The following is a 14,351-nucleotide window of genomic DNA, read 5'->3' on the forward strand; positions in this document are numbered from 1 at the left end:
GAATAATTAAATGAAAACCTTAAACTGACGACAGGCGTTGATATACATCAACGGGGACAGTTGAAACTGTGTGCCCCGATTTGGACTTGAACTTGTGATCTCTTGCTTACATAGCAGACGCTCTATCCATCTGAGCCACCAATTGCACAGAGAATAGTGTGACTACAGGGTCTTATCCCTTGCACGCTACCCGGGAGACTCACGCTCCAAACTTAATGTCCACACACTACATCCGTAGTGCCCATGCCCATTACACTCATTACTTGCGGCAGACAATTTTACCGACTCCCGTAAGAGTTCGGTATCTGTTTTTTCGGAGACGTCCGAAAGAACAGGTACCACCTTCATACACACAAGTGGCCATTAAAATTGCTACACCACGAAGATGACGTGCCACAGATGCGAAATTTAACCGACAGGAAGAAGATGCTGTGATATGCAAATTATTAGCTTTTCAGAACATTCACACAAGGCTGGCACCGTTGGCGACACCTACAACGTGCTGACACGAGGAAAGTTTTCAACCGGTTTCTCATACACAAACAGCAGTTGACCGGCGTTGCCTGGTGAAACGTTGTTGTGATGCCTCGTGTCAGGAGGAGAAATGCGTACCATCACATTTCCGACTTTGATAAAGGTCGGACTGTAGCCAATCGCGATTGCGGTTTATCGTATCGCGACATTGCTGCTCCCGTTGGTCGAGATCCAGTGACTGTTAGCAGAATATGGAATCAGTGGCTTTCAGTAGAGTAATACGGAACGCCGTGCTAGATCCCAACGGTCTCGTATCACTAGCAGTCGAGATGACAGGCATGTCATCCGCATGGCTGTAATGGATCGTGCAGCCACGTCTCCATCCCTGAGTCAACAGATGGGGACGTTTACAAGACAACAACCCTCTGGACGAACAGTTTGACGACGTTTGTAGCAGCATGGACTATCAGCTCGGAGACCATGGCTGCGGTTACCCTTGACGCTGCATCACAGACAGGAGCGCCTCCGATGGCGTACTCAACGACGAACCTGGGTGCACGAATGGCGAAACCATACATTTCAGCAGGATAATGCACGACCACATGTTGCAGGTCCTGTACGAGCCTTTATAGAAACAGATAATGTTCGACTGATATGCTGGCCAGCACATTCTCCAGACCTCTCACCAATTGAAAACGTGTGGTCAATGGTGGCCAAGCAACTACCTCGTCACAATATGCCAGTCACTACTCTTGATGTACTGTGGTACCGTGTTGAATCTGCATGGGCAGCTGTACCTGTACACGCCATCCAAGCCCTGTTTGACTCAATGCCCAGGCGTACCAAGGCCGTTATTATGGCCAAAGGTGATAGTTCTGGGTACTGATTTCTCAGAATCTATGTACCCAAATTGCGTGAAAATGTAATCACACGTCAGTAATAGTCTAAAATTCTGGGTGGTTTCTGTTTGTTCTAAGTCATGCCTCCCTACCACTTTCGCGCAACGACGCTCTGAGCGTGTTTTTTAGGGAATTGACTAGTTTGAACCTGGGACCTGTTGCTGGTAAGGAGACGCCAGACCACACATGACATGTAGAGTTCAGAAGAGTTCAGTGAGACTAGCGGTGATATAACCAAATACTTAATGATTTCAGCGTCAGCTCCACTGCACTCCCTGTAAAAGAATCTTAATACTAACTAAATTTAGTGGAAGGGGTTCAAGGCTTTCCTATTTTTAGTTAGCTGGTAAAATAACGTCGAAAAAGCAATTAAGTTTACCACTGGAAATTTTATTCTACTGACAAAACATTCTTTATAAATTGCACTATTTATAGAAGGAAATGTTTTAATACAGGATGATAAAAACCAATTGCGTTCAACAAAAATGTGAACGAATATTCCCTGAATGGGTTTCCAAGTTCTATAATGGATCGAAGGATGACCTATGCCATATCACATCTATAATCTAGGTTTAAATTAAGTTTCACAAAAGAGAAAGCTATCAAAATGGTCTACAGTGACCCTCAATTATCTACTTATCTAACTTGTCGTAAATTACAGTGGCTGATGTGGCTTCTCAGTAATTGTATAACAGAAAAATCATCGCGTTTGAGATTTTAACTTACGTAGCAAATGGGAATTGACGATCGACACTAGTATTACGTAAAAAGGGGATGTAGCTAAATGAGACTTCTGCAGTTGTGAGTGAAGCCTTATGCGCTCAAAAATGCGGCATCGCGTGCGTTCATTACCTTGTCGGTGTTCTCCAGGGGGCGGCGGGCAGCACAGCTCCGCTCACCTCACCGTCTCTGAAGCAACTCATCTCTAACTTCTCCTTACTAAAATTTACCAAAGTTGGTTTAAAAAAAAACTATCTGGCTGTGTTTTCATCTGACCAATCAAGGTCTCAATGTTAACCTTAAGCTCCGCCTACAAAAATTCTGACTATCCAATGAGAAACGTTATACTTTTCGTGGTGGGGCAATGTTTTTAAAATCTGCAACGTAACAGAGACGCGAAAAAGTCTCACGCTGAAACTTGTGGCTGGTGTGGCCCTTTTAGTATTATCGTAAGATCTATACTGTTCTTCTGGAGGGCTCTAGCTTTTAACATGGGCTGGAGGGTGGTCCTAGCGGTTAGCTGGCGACGTGGGTGTCCGTCCCTTATCGTAGTGCCTTCTAGCTTAACACGGTTCTGCTCTCGGCTTCTGTTCTCGTTTCTCCCCTCGGAACTACGTCTGTCTCACGGTGGGAAGGTATGACATGCATTCAGGCATTCTTGTGTTAGTCTGTGGTATTCCATTTGCTCACTCGTTACTCGTATTACTTTGGTTAATTTAATGTCACGATTTATTCGGAGCTATGTGACATACTGCTGGATTTGCTTATCATGTCAGGGTTTTCATGGAAGGTGTTGGATTTGCCTGAATCCTTACAATAGTATAATATATTTGTCCAATGAATACCCGTTTATCACCTGCATTTCTTCTTGGTGTACCAATTTTAATGTCCAGTAATGTACTTCTCGAGAAGGAGGGCAGGTAGATGGGAACAAATCGCTCGTCAGAGATTATGCTTCCAATTTGTTATTCAAATTAAAATGAGAACTTTCTCAGAAAAAGTTCTTTTGCTCTGAGAATCCTGTCCGGAGAATATGCAATTCCCTCTACGTGGAAGAAGAAGTGCTGTTACAGCACGAAATCTGCAATAAAACTGCGCTACGGCAATAAGAAATTAACAGCTCTACGCGATAGCCGGTGCCGGCGGTGCCAGACAGGTGCCTGTCTTGGTGTACTCACGCCTCCAGTAGGCGTACGAGTCCTGGTCATCCGACTCGTCGCCGACGCCTCCGCGCAGGCAGTGGAGGCCGAAGTCGGTGATCTTGAGCACGAAGCGGCTGTCCACCACGCAGTTGGACGACTTGAGGTTGCCGTGCGAGCGGATGTCGCTCGCGTGCAGGTAGCTCATGCCCTGAAACCAAAGGTGAGCAGCTACAGTGAGCAACGGAACAAATCGCCTCGACACGACAGCTGCGTAAGGCGTAGATATATTGTGTTTGAACATTATGAATAACCTTGAAGAGCCGGTCGTGGTGGCCGAGCGGTTCTAGGCGCTTCAGTCCGGAACCGCGCGACTGCTACGATCGCAGGTTCGAATCCTGCCTCAGGCATGGATGTGTGTGATGTCCTTAGCTTGGTTAGGTTTAAGTAGTTCTAAGTCTAGGGGACTGATGACCTCGGATGTTATGTCCCATAGTGCTCAGAGCCAAAAACCTCGAAGAAACCAATCTACTGACACAGTCAACACGGATTTAGAAAAATTCGTTCTTCTGAAACACAACTAACTCTTTACTCGCACGAAGTGTTGAGTGATGTCGACAAGGGATTTCAAATTGATTCCGTATTTCTAGGCTTCCGGAAGGCTTTTGGCAATATACCACACAATCGGCTTGTAATGAAATTGCGTGCCTATGTAATATCGTCTGAGTTATGTGACAGGATTTGTGATTTCCTTTCAGAGAGATCACGGTACTTTGACGGAAAGTCATCGAGTACAACAGTAGTGTTTTCTGGCGTTCCCCAACGTAGTGTTGTAGGCCCTTTGCTGTTCCTTATCTGTATAAAGTATTTGTAGGAGACAATCTGAGGAGCCATCTTAGGTTGTTTGGCCCTGTTGTTTATCGACTAATAAAGTCATCAGAATATCAAAACGAATTGGAAAACGATTTAGAAAAGATATATGTATGGTGCGAAAACTGGCAGTTGACCCTACATAACGAAAAGTATGAGGTCATCCACATGAGTGTTAAAAGGAACCCGTTAAACTTTGGTTACACGATAAATCAGTCAAATCTAAAGGCCGTATATTCAACTAAATACATAGGAATTACAATTAAGAAGAACTTAAACTGTAAGGAACACATAGAAAATGTTTTATTGGCTGGACACTTACGAAGTGTAACAGATATGCTAAGGAGACTGCCTACACTACGCTTGTCCGTTCTCTTTTAGAATACTGATGCTCGTGCTGGGATCCTTACCAGATATAATTGACGGAGTACATCGAAAAAGTTCAAAGAAGGGCAGTACGTTTTGTATTATCGCCAAATACGTGAGAGAGCGTCAATGAAATGATACAGGATGTGGGATGTACATCAGTAAAACCAAGGCGTTTTTCGTTGCGGGAGGAATCTTCTCTCGAAATTCCAATCACAAACTTTCTCTTCCGAATGCGAAAATATTTTGTTCACGCCGACCTACATAGTGAAAAACGATCACCATGATGAAATAAGGGAAATAAGAGCTCGTACGGAAAGATATAGGTATTCGTTCTCTCCGGTCGCTATACGACATTGGAATAATAGAGTATTGTGAACGTGGCTCGATGAACCCTATGCCAGACATTTAAATGTGATTTGCAGAGTATCCATGTAGATGTAAATGTAGATCAGTTTTGTGACTGAGTCTGTGGAATTTCGTTCTAGTGGCATGTAACACGGTCAGTATCTGCACTTCAAATAGAAATAATAATTTTAACTTCATATTGGTGCCGTACAGTGCCGACAATGAGAGTTATACAGAATGTTTCTAAAATGAGTGTAAGAAAATCCATGACAATGTGACTAAGAATTGCGCTATGTGGGTTCCATACAAATTAATTATGTGTATAGATGATAATACTTGTACTAGAATCCTGTGGCTCAATGGCCGTGTGCCACTCTTTCTATGGACGCCACTTCGGCGACTTGCGTGTGTCCCTAGCCAACCCAGTTATCCAACTGGCGAAAGTGAACCTAATGTTCGAAGTAGAATCTAAGCCACGTATTGCTCCTGGCGACTTCTTGTACCGTTATCGTTGAGTGGTGAAGTCTAGGTTAAAACGAATACCGAAACCCTGTGATCCGGCCGACATTCGATCCCGAGAAATCTCGGGTCCATGCATGTACTTCACTGCTAAACCACATGGCCCCACATACACTATGTGATCAAAAGTATTCGGGATCCTGGCTTAAAATGACTTACAAGCTTGTGGCGCCCTCCATCGGTAATGCTGGAATGCAATATGGTGTTGGTACACCCTCAGCTTTGGTGATAGCTTCAGCTCTCACAGGCATTCGTTCAATCAGGTGCTGGAAGGTTTCTTGGGGAATGGCAACCAATTCTTCACCGACTGCTGCACCGAGGAGAGAGATCGATGCCAGTCGGTGAGGCCTAGCACGAGGTCGGCGTTCCAAAACATCCAAACGTGTTTTATAGGATTCAGGTCAGGACTCTGTGCAGGCCAGATCATTACAGGGGTGTTATTGTCGTGTAACCACTATGCCACAGGCCGTGCATTATGAACAGGTGCTCGATCGTGCTGAAAGATGCAATCGTCATCCCCGAATTGCTCTTCAACAGTGGAAAGAGAGAAAGTGCCTAAAACATCAATGTATGCCTCTGCTGTGATAGTGCCGCGCAAAACAACAAGGGGTACAAGCTCACTCCATGAAAAACACGACCACACCATAACATCACCGCCTCCTTATTTTACTGTTGGCACTACATACGCTGCCAGATGACGTTCACCGGGCATTCGCCATACCCACACCCTGCCATCGGATCGTCACATTGTCTACTGTGATTCGTCAGTCCACACAACGTTTTTCCACTGTTCAATCGTCCAATGTTTACGATCCTTACACCAAGCAAGGCGTAGCTTGGCATTTACCGGCTTGATGTGTGGCTTATGAACAGCCTCTCGACCATGAAATCTTGGTTTTCTGATCTCCCGCCTAACTGTCATAGTACTTGCAGTGGATCCTAATGCAGTTTGAAATTCCTATGTGATGGTCTGGATTGATATCTAGCTATTACACATTACGACCCTCTTCAACTGTCGGCGGTCTCTGTCAGTCAACAGACGAGCTTGGCCTGTACGCTTTTGTGAAGTACGTGTCCCTTCACGTTTCCACTTCACTATCACATTGGAAACAGTGGTCCTATGTATGTTTAGGAGTGTGGAAAACTCGAGTACATACGTATGACAGAAGTGACACCCAATATCCTGACCACGTTCGAATTCCGTGAGTTCGCGGAGCGCTCTATTCTGCTCTTTCACTATTTCTAATAACTGCTGATACGGAGTACCACACAGTAGGTGGCAGAAAAATGCACTTAATATGAAAAACATGTTTTTGGAGGTGTCCGAATACTTTTGATCACACAGCGTACGCGTGGATGTACATATATAGGTCAGTTTGTGTGTGTCAAAATGCATGAAAGATGTGGCCATATCTCTTGATTGCATAGCTTAGAATATTATTTTTTTTTACACCGCGAAGAGACGATGGACCTTAGTATTTGACACAAATTTCAGTTTGATCTCCATACCCGTTCCTGTGAAGAAAGGCTCGCGAGGAGGTACTGAATATAAATGGGGAGAAGGGGTTTTTGTGGCACAACTTGAATAGAAGAAGGGATCGGTTGGTAAGGCATGTTCTGAGGCATCAAGGGATCACCAATTTAGTATTGGAGGGCAGCGTGGAGGGTAAAAACCGCAGAGGGAGACCAAGAGATGAATACACCAATCACATTCAGAAGGATGTAGGTTGCAGTAATTAGTAGCTTGCGCAGTATAGAGTAGCGTGGAGGGCAGCATCTAACCAGTCTCTAGACTGAACACCACAACAACAATCATTACAGATTGGTTATCTCAAAAGATAGGTTCAGGAAAGACAAATCTACGTTCTACAATTTGTTGACTCAGAGAAAGCTTTTGAGAATGTTCACTGGAATACTCTCTTGCAGATTCTAAAGGCGGCAGGGGTAAAATACAAAGAGCGAAAGGCTGTTTACAATTTGTATACAAATCAGATGGCAGTTATAAGAGCCGGCCTCTGTGGCCGAGCGGTTCTAGGCGCTCAAGTCCGGAACTGAGTTGCTGCTACCGTCGCAGGTTCGAATTCTGTCTCGGTCATACATATGTGTGATGTCCTTACGTTATTTAGGTTTAAGTAGTTCTAGGTCTAGGGGGCTGAGGACCTCAGATGTTAAGTCCCATAGTGCTTGGAGCCATTTGAACCATTTTTGAGCAGTTGTAAGACTCGAGGGGATCGAAAGGGAACCAGTGATTGATAAGAGAGTGAAATAGCGTTGTAGCCTATATACGATGTTGTTCAATCTGTATATTGAGCAAGCAGTAAGGAAACATAACAAAGATTTGGAGTAGACATTAAAACCCGTGGAGATGAGAGAAAATCTTTGAGGCTTGCCGAAGACATTGTAATTATGTCTGAGACAGCAAAGGATCTGGAAGAGCAGGTGGACGGAATGGACAGTGTCTTGAAAGGAGGATATAAGATGAAAATCAACCAAAGAAAAACTAGGATAATGAAATGTAGTAGAATTAAATCAGGCGACGCTGAAGGAATTAGATTAAGAAACCAGACACTTAAAGTAGTAGATGAGTTTTACTATTTGGGAAGTAAAATAACTGATGATGGTCAAAGCAGAGGGGATGCAAAATGCACACTTGTTATGGTTAGGAAGGCGTTTCTGAAGAAGAGAAGTTTAATAACATCGAGTATAGGTTTAAGTAGAGGCTTTCTAAACGTGGTGCTACAGAGGAATGCTGAAGATTAGATGGGTAGCTCACGTAACTAATGAGGGGTACTGAACAGAATTGGGAAGAAGAGGAATTTGTGGCACAACTTGACTAGAAGAAGGGATCGGTTGGTAGGACAAGTTCTCAGGCATCAAGGGATCACCAATTTAGTACTGTAGGGAAGCGTGTGGGGTAAAATTCGTTGAGGGAAACAAAGAGATGAGTATAGTAAGCAGATTCAGAAAGATATAGGTTGCAGTAATTACTCGAAGATTGCTTGCCCAGGATAGAGTAGCATGGACGTCTGCGTCAAACCAATCTGTAAAGAACCAGTCTCTAGAGAACAACAATTACAGATCATCAAGATTCACTTTTTTCTTTATTTGTACTGTTAAGCCTTGGTTCTTGTCGAATTTCATTACTCTAGGTCAATGAGAAGTGCGCAACAGATTGAGATGAGTGAGTTTGCCAGGATCGAATATGTGGCATAAATGGTCGTATCTTTGGACTTCATTGACTTAGAAGCTTAAATGTTCCACACTAAAAAGGGGACGATGACCTCAGAACGTGACCTAAATTTCAGCTTGATCCACGTACCCTTTCCTAAATAAATAGATGTGGGTCTTAACAGTCGGACAGACAGACGGACAGACGGACAACAAAGTGATTTTACAAGGTTAATGTTTCTACTGAATGAGGTACGAAACCCCAAAATTGAGAGGGCTGACAGAGTGGATCGTAATAAGCAACTTTCACATACCAAGCCATGTCCACACTCCTCAGCATTCGGCGATGGGCGTCTTTTAACTGAGTCGCGTGCAGCTGGGAAGTTAGGCATACAACCCGCCATCCGAGTGGACATAGTAGCAGATCCTCAGGATAACGTTTTCAATTTCTTACTGACGTAAAGGTAAAGGAAAGGTGGGATTGACATTTCATGATCTATATTTTCAAGCAGTCACAAGAACTGATCGAAATTACACCCACCAGCTTGAAAGTACCGCCTTGCAGCGAGGCCTGAGTGACTGTCACACAATTTCAGATACCTCTGGAAAAGTGAGGATTGCATCACAGGTGGCCATAATTCATGCTATTAGGTCTCCATCCGTGTAGATAGATGTCTCGCAAACAACAGATTTCATGTGACTCCAGATGAAAAACGTCAAGGGTGCCAAATTGGGGAAACGTGCTGGCCATGCCACCGGTCCACCCAATCCTATCCAGTTCTCACCAAAGGTCTCATACAAGTGATTTTGCACCGGACGAGCGAAGTACCCAGATGCATCATTTTGTTGGTATGACACGTCCTGTTTAACACTGAGTAGGACACTCTGTCAGTGTTTCCCTTAAGAACATTAAATATCTGCATTCAAGTGTCAGGGGGGCATGTTTCAATCAATCACATTATCGCCTACCGAACCAGCCCAAACGTTGCCAGCGAAGCACCCTCAATAGCCATGAACAGAGGTGGAATGCAGAATTCACTGAGCCTGCACGTGTTGATTTTGGCTGTTGAACGCTGCGTCCCTTGTAAATGATGCCTCATCCGTTAAAAACACAAAGCCTGGGAATTCAGGATAAGTGGCACACTTCTGAAAATACCTCTGGCAGAAGTCATTGTGAAGCGGAAAATATTGTGGGTTAAGGGCCTGAACGTTGAAGGCGGTAAGGGTGCAAATCGTCTTCGTTACACACACACGCCAGACATTGGAACAGCTTACACCCACATCTCAAGCAGCACTCAGTTGTGGGCGTGTTTTGGAGCAGTGCTAACATCTCCTCCTCAAAGTCTGAGGTATGCACCGTGCGCTGATGACCACATCAGACGGGCCTTGCGTCCGTGTCACAAACTGAATGCGTTGGGTTTCGATGTAAGTCTTAAACGCACACGCACCATTACGACGCCAAGTCAGCAAACAGTTCACACTCTTAGTGACGCGTGGATGGCGATGAACGTACGTGGATCTGGCACTTGACGACTGGAAACTACTGAACGTACAACTGTTGAGCAGCGAGACCATTTCAGTCCAATGCCCTTTCCACCTACGAAAAGCGTTGCATTTCGTGTACGCTCCGCACAATACCAAACCTGAGAGTGTCCCTGTTTGTTGACACACTGACGCAGGGCGAACCAGACTCTGCAGTGTGCACAATACCCGCCCTCTGTGCGACATGGTATCAAACAGGCCTCTGCACTCACAAACGCAACACGTTTGAGATCCGGCACATTCCGGAAAATCGCTCTGAGCACTATAGGACTTAACATACATTCCGGAAAAAAGCCGTGGTGTTGTCCTTCCCGGAATACATGCTACTATTTTGACTCGGATTGCGAGTTGGATGCCTAGCGCTTTTATAAGTGAAAGTAACTTGTGGCCCTTTCATTTTCTACATTCATTTTAGAAACACCCTGTACGAGGAGCGATTAAAAACACTCCGTATGAGGGTGTCGCCACAGCGTATATGTCACGTATCGCGACACCGATGCGGGTATATAAGCACCGACGTGTAGGGAAGGGAACAGTGTGGCGACGTACGTGCAGTAAATGCGGAAACGTGAACTATGGCAACGTAATTGCCAAATGCTCCAAATGGGGTCAACGTGCCGTTATTCTTTTCTTGGCTGCCGGAAGACCAGCACCGGAGACATCCATCGGAGAATGAAGAATGTGTATGGCGCAGCATGCCCGGCAAAAACTACCGTTGTAGAATGATGTGCCAAGTTCCGTGCTGGTGTCGGCTCGACACCAGGCGCTGGTCGACCTGGGTGGCCAGCTTCGTCCATTACGGACGCAAGAACATCCGTCCTGTAGTCCTGATCTCTCGCCACGCGATTTTCAAGCCTTCGGTCCCTTAGAAAAGGCACTGAAGTGTCGACGATTCCCGTCGTACGGGGATGTACACCAGGCAGTTACGGACCTCTTCACGCACCAGGACACGGTGTTCTACGAAACGAGTAACTTCAACCCATTGCTTGACTGCCTCAGTGCTCATGACGCTTTGTCTGATTAGCATACTGAGTCTGGACTTCAGAGCTTTCGAATGAAAACATTTTGATCTCCCCTAATATAATAACTACACTCATACTCATAAATTAAGGATAATTGCAGAATGTGGTGTCACGCAACGTGGCACTACACAAAACTGGCGCTAATAGTATAGGCACATAGGGAACATGCACGACACAGATCTGTAAGTCCACGTTAATGGTGATAAGTTGAGAAAAGCGTCCTGAAACACATGTGCTACAAAGCGCTACTGTTTCCTGCCTATATACACCGACATCAATGTGGGATAAGATCACCATGCACACGTACACAGGCCGCACAACGGGTTAGCATACTCTAGATCAGGTGGTCGAGCAGCTGCTGGGGTATAGCCTCCCATTATTGCCTGTCGGAGCTCCTGAAGTGTCGTAGGTGTTTGAAGACGTGCAGCGATACGTTGACCGAGAGCATCCCAGTTGTGCTCAATGGGGTTTAGGTCTGGAGAACAGGCAGGCCACTCCATTCACCTGATATATTCTGTTTCAAGGTACTTCTCCACGATGGCAGCTCGGTGGGGTATTGTGTTATCATCCATCAGGAGGAAGGTGGGACCCACTGCACCCCATAAAAGGCGAACATACTGGTGCAAAATGACATCCCGATACACCTGACGTGTTACAGTTCCTCTGTCAAAGACATGCAGGGGTGTACGAGCACCAATCATAATCCCACCCCACACCATCAAATCACAACCTCCACACAGGTCCCTTTCAAGGACATTAAGGGGTTGGTATCTGGTTCCTGGTTCACCCCAGATGGAAACCCGGCGAGAATCACTGTTCAGACTACGAGGTGCGAGAATAAAGTAATGAGACTGATTTTCTTTGCAAGATGTGGCAACCCTGCAGTTTTCCGTAGGCACAATATCTTTGACCTTGGTCTATAAGCTGCTTCTAGTCCAAGCAGCACATCGATGCAACTGCTCAGTCGTGAGTTGTAATAAGTTAACACGTGTTTGTGTCTCTCGTCACAGAAATGGAACCGCATAATATTGCGCAGTGGTAAGCCATTTATTTCAGCGTTAGATTGGATGAAAACGCGACGACAACTTACGTTAAGCTTCAGAAGGCTTTTGGAGAGGAAATTATGTCAAGAGCTCAAGTTTTTCGCTGGCATAAAATGTTTAGTGAAGACGGAACGAATGTTGAAGATGAAGACCATAGTGGACGACCATTAACCTCATGGACGCATGTCAACTCGGCCAGGGTGCGTGAACTCATACGATCTGATCGAAGATTATCCGTGAGAATGATTGCAGAAAAACTGGACATCAATCGAGAAACGGTTCGTCTAATAATAACTGCAGATCTCGGTATGAGAAAGATTTGTGCAAAAATGGTCCCCAAAATCTCACATCACAACAGCGAGAAACATGGAAAAGTGTGGCAGCCGATCTGTTAGAGCAAACGGAAATCAATCCAGAATTCTTGAACCGTGTTATCACTGGTGATGAAAGTTGGTTTTCTCAAATTCAAATGGTTCAAATAGCTCTGAGCACTATGGGACTTAACATCTGAGGTCATAAATCCCCTAGAACTTAGAACCACTTAAACCTAAGGACATCACACACATCCATGTCCGAGGCAGGATTCGAACCTGCGACCGTAGCGGTCGCGCGGTTCCAGACTGAAGCGCCTAGAACCTCTCGGCCACAACGTGTGGCTTGGTTTTTTTTCAGTACGATCCAGAGACAAAACGCCAAAGTTCGCAATGGTGGTCAAAGGAATCACTCAGACCAAAAAAAGCTCGCATGCCAAAGTCAAAAGTGAAATGCATGCTTGTGTGCTTCTTTGATTCCAAGGGAATTGTTCATAAAGAGTGCCTCAGGACAAACAGTTAAGCAATATTACTGCAATGAAATTTTAGAAAGACTTCGTAAAAGAGTTCTTCGTGTCCCTGCCAACATTACTGATAACTGGATTCTGCATCACGATAATGCGCGATCCCATATGCTCTGTCAGTACACCAGTTCTTAACTTCAAAACAAATTTCAGTACTACCACAGCCACCTTATTCAACAGATAGCGATCCATGCGACTCTTTTCTATTTCCAAGGGTCAAAAGGGCAGTCAAGGGACACCAATTCCAAGCAACAAAAGATGTCCAAAAAGCTGTATGAGGGTGTTGGAGGATATTACAGAAGATGAAATACGCTGGAAAAAGTGTGTACAATCAGAAGGAAACTACTTCGTAGGAGACAAGACTAAACTTGACTAATATCGTAAGCAACATTTTTTTACATCAGTCTCATTTCTTTATTGTCGCACCTCGTATAACTGCACTCGTCCGTGAACATAACCTGGGAAAACTGTTCCAGTGACCATGTACTGTGTTCTTGACACCAGGCTTTACTGACTTTCCTGTGACCCGGGGTCAGAGGAATACACCTTGCAGATCCCCAGGCGAATAACCCATGTCTGTTCAGTCGTCTTTACACTGTATGTCTGGAGACAACTGTTCTAGTGGCTGCGTTAAGGTCCCGATCAAGGCTACCTGCAGTACTCCGTGGCCGTCTGCGAGCACTGATGGTGAGATATCGGTCTTCTTGTGGTGTTTTACACTGTGGAGGTCCGGTATTGTAGCGCCTGGACATGTTTCCTGTCTGCTGGAATCGTTGCCATAATCTTGAGATCACACTTTGCGGCACACGGAGGACCCGTGCTACGACCTGCTGTGTTTGACCAGCCTCCAATCGCCCTAGTATTCTAGCCCTCATAACGTCATCAGTGTGTTCTTTGAGCCATTTTCAACTCATAGTCACCATTAGCACGTCTGAAAACGTCTGCACACTTACTCGCTTCAACGTACTCTGACATGCAGCAACACACCTCTGCGTATGTGGACTGCTGCCAGCGCCACCGTGCGACGACAGCAGGTCAAACGCACCACATGGTCATAGCCCGAGGTGATCTAAACCCGCAAACCGCCCAGCAGAGCGTTGTTTCACCATGTATCAGCATTATCCTTAATTTATGAGCATGAGTGTAATTAAGTTTCTCATCTCGATTCCTTTAAAGAACAGAACTGTCATGTATAAAACATTGTCCTGCCTGTATTGCCCGAAGTGTGTGTCATACAATGATGTAATTTTGCAGGTACATTCAGAGGTGTATATGGATATTGTCTGCTAAAGGTGTTGTGAAGAACTAAAGAAGTTAAAATCTACAACTCCATGCCCGACTCTGTAATTTTATTGGGTGTTCAGCGAAAATGTAGTACACTTTTTCCATTCATTATTTTGTGGGGT

At 45.0% G+C, this 14,351-nt stretch overlaps 1 protein-coding gene across 1 annotated transcript in view; it reads right to left on the reverse strand.

Annotated features, from left to right (window-relative positions):
• Positions 1-14,351, reverse strand: part of LOC126481746 (atrial natriuretic peptide receptor 1-like) — a 398,018-nt gene that overhangs the window by 186,319 nt on the left and 197,348 nt on the right. Inside the window, exon 13 of the mRNA XM_050105700.1 lies at positions 3,272-3,443. Coding sequence (XP_049961657.1) covers positions 3,272-3,443 — 172 coding nt within the window. The remainder of the gene's footprint in view (positions 1-3,271; positions 3,444-14,351) is intronic.

This window comes from Schistocerca serialis, chromosome 5, assembly GCF_023864345.2.
Source record: "Schistocerca serialis cubense isolate TAMUIC-IGC-003099 chromosome 5, iqSchSeri2.2, whole genome shotgun sequence".
NCBI classification, from domain to species: Eukaryota; Metazoa; Arthropoda; class Insecta; order Orthoptera; family Acrididae; genus Schistocerca; species Schistocerca serialis.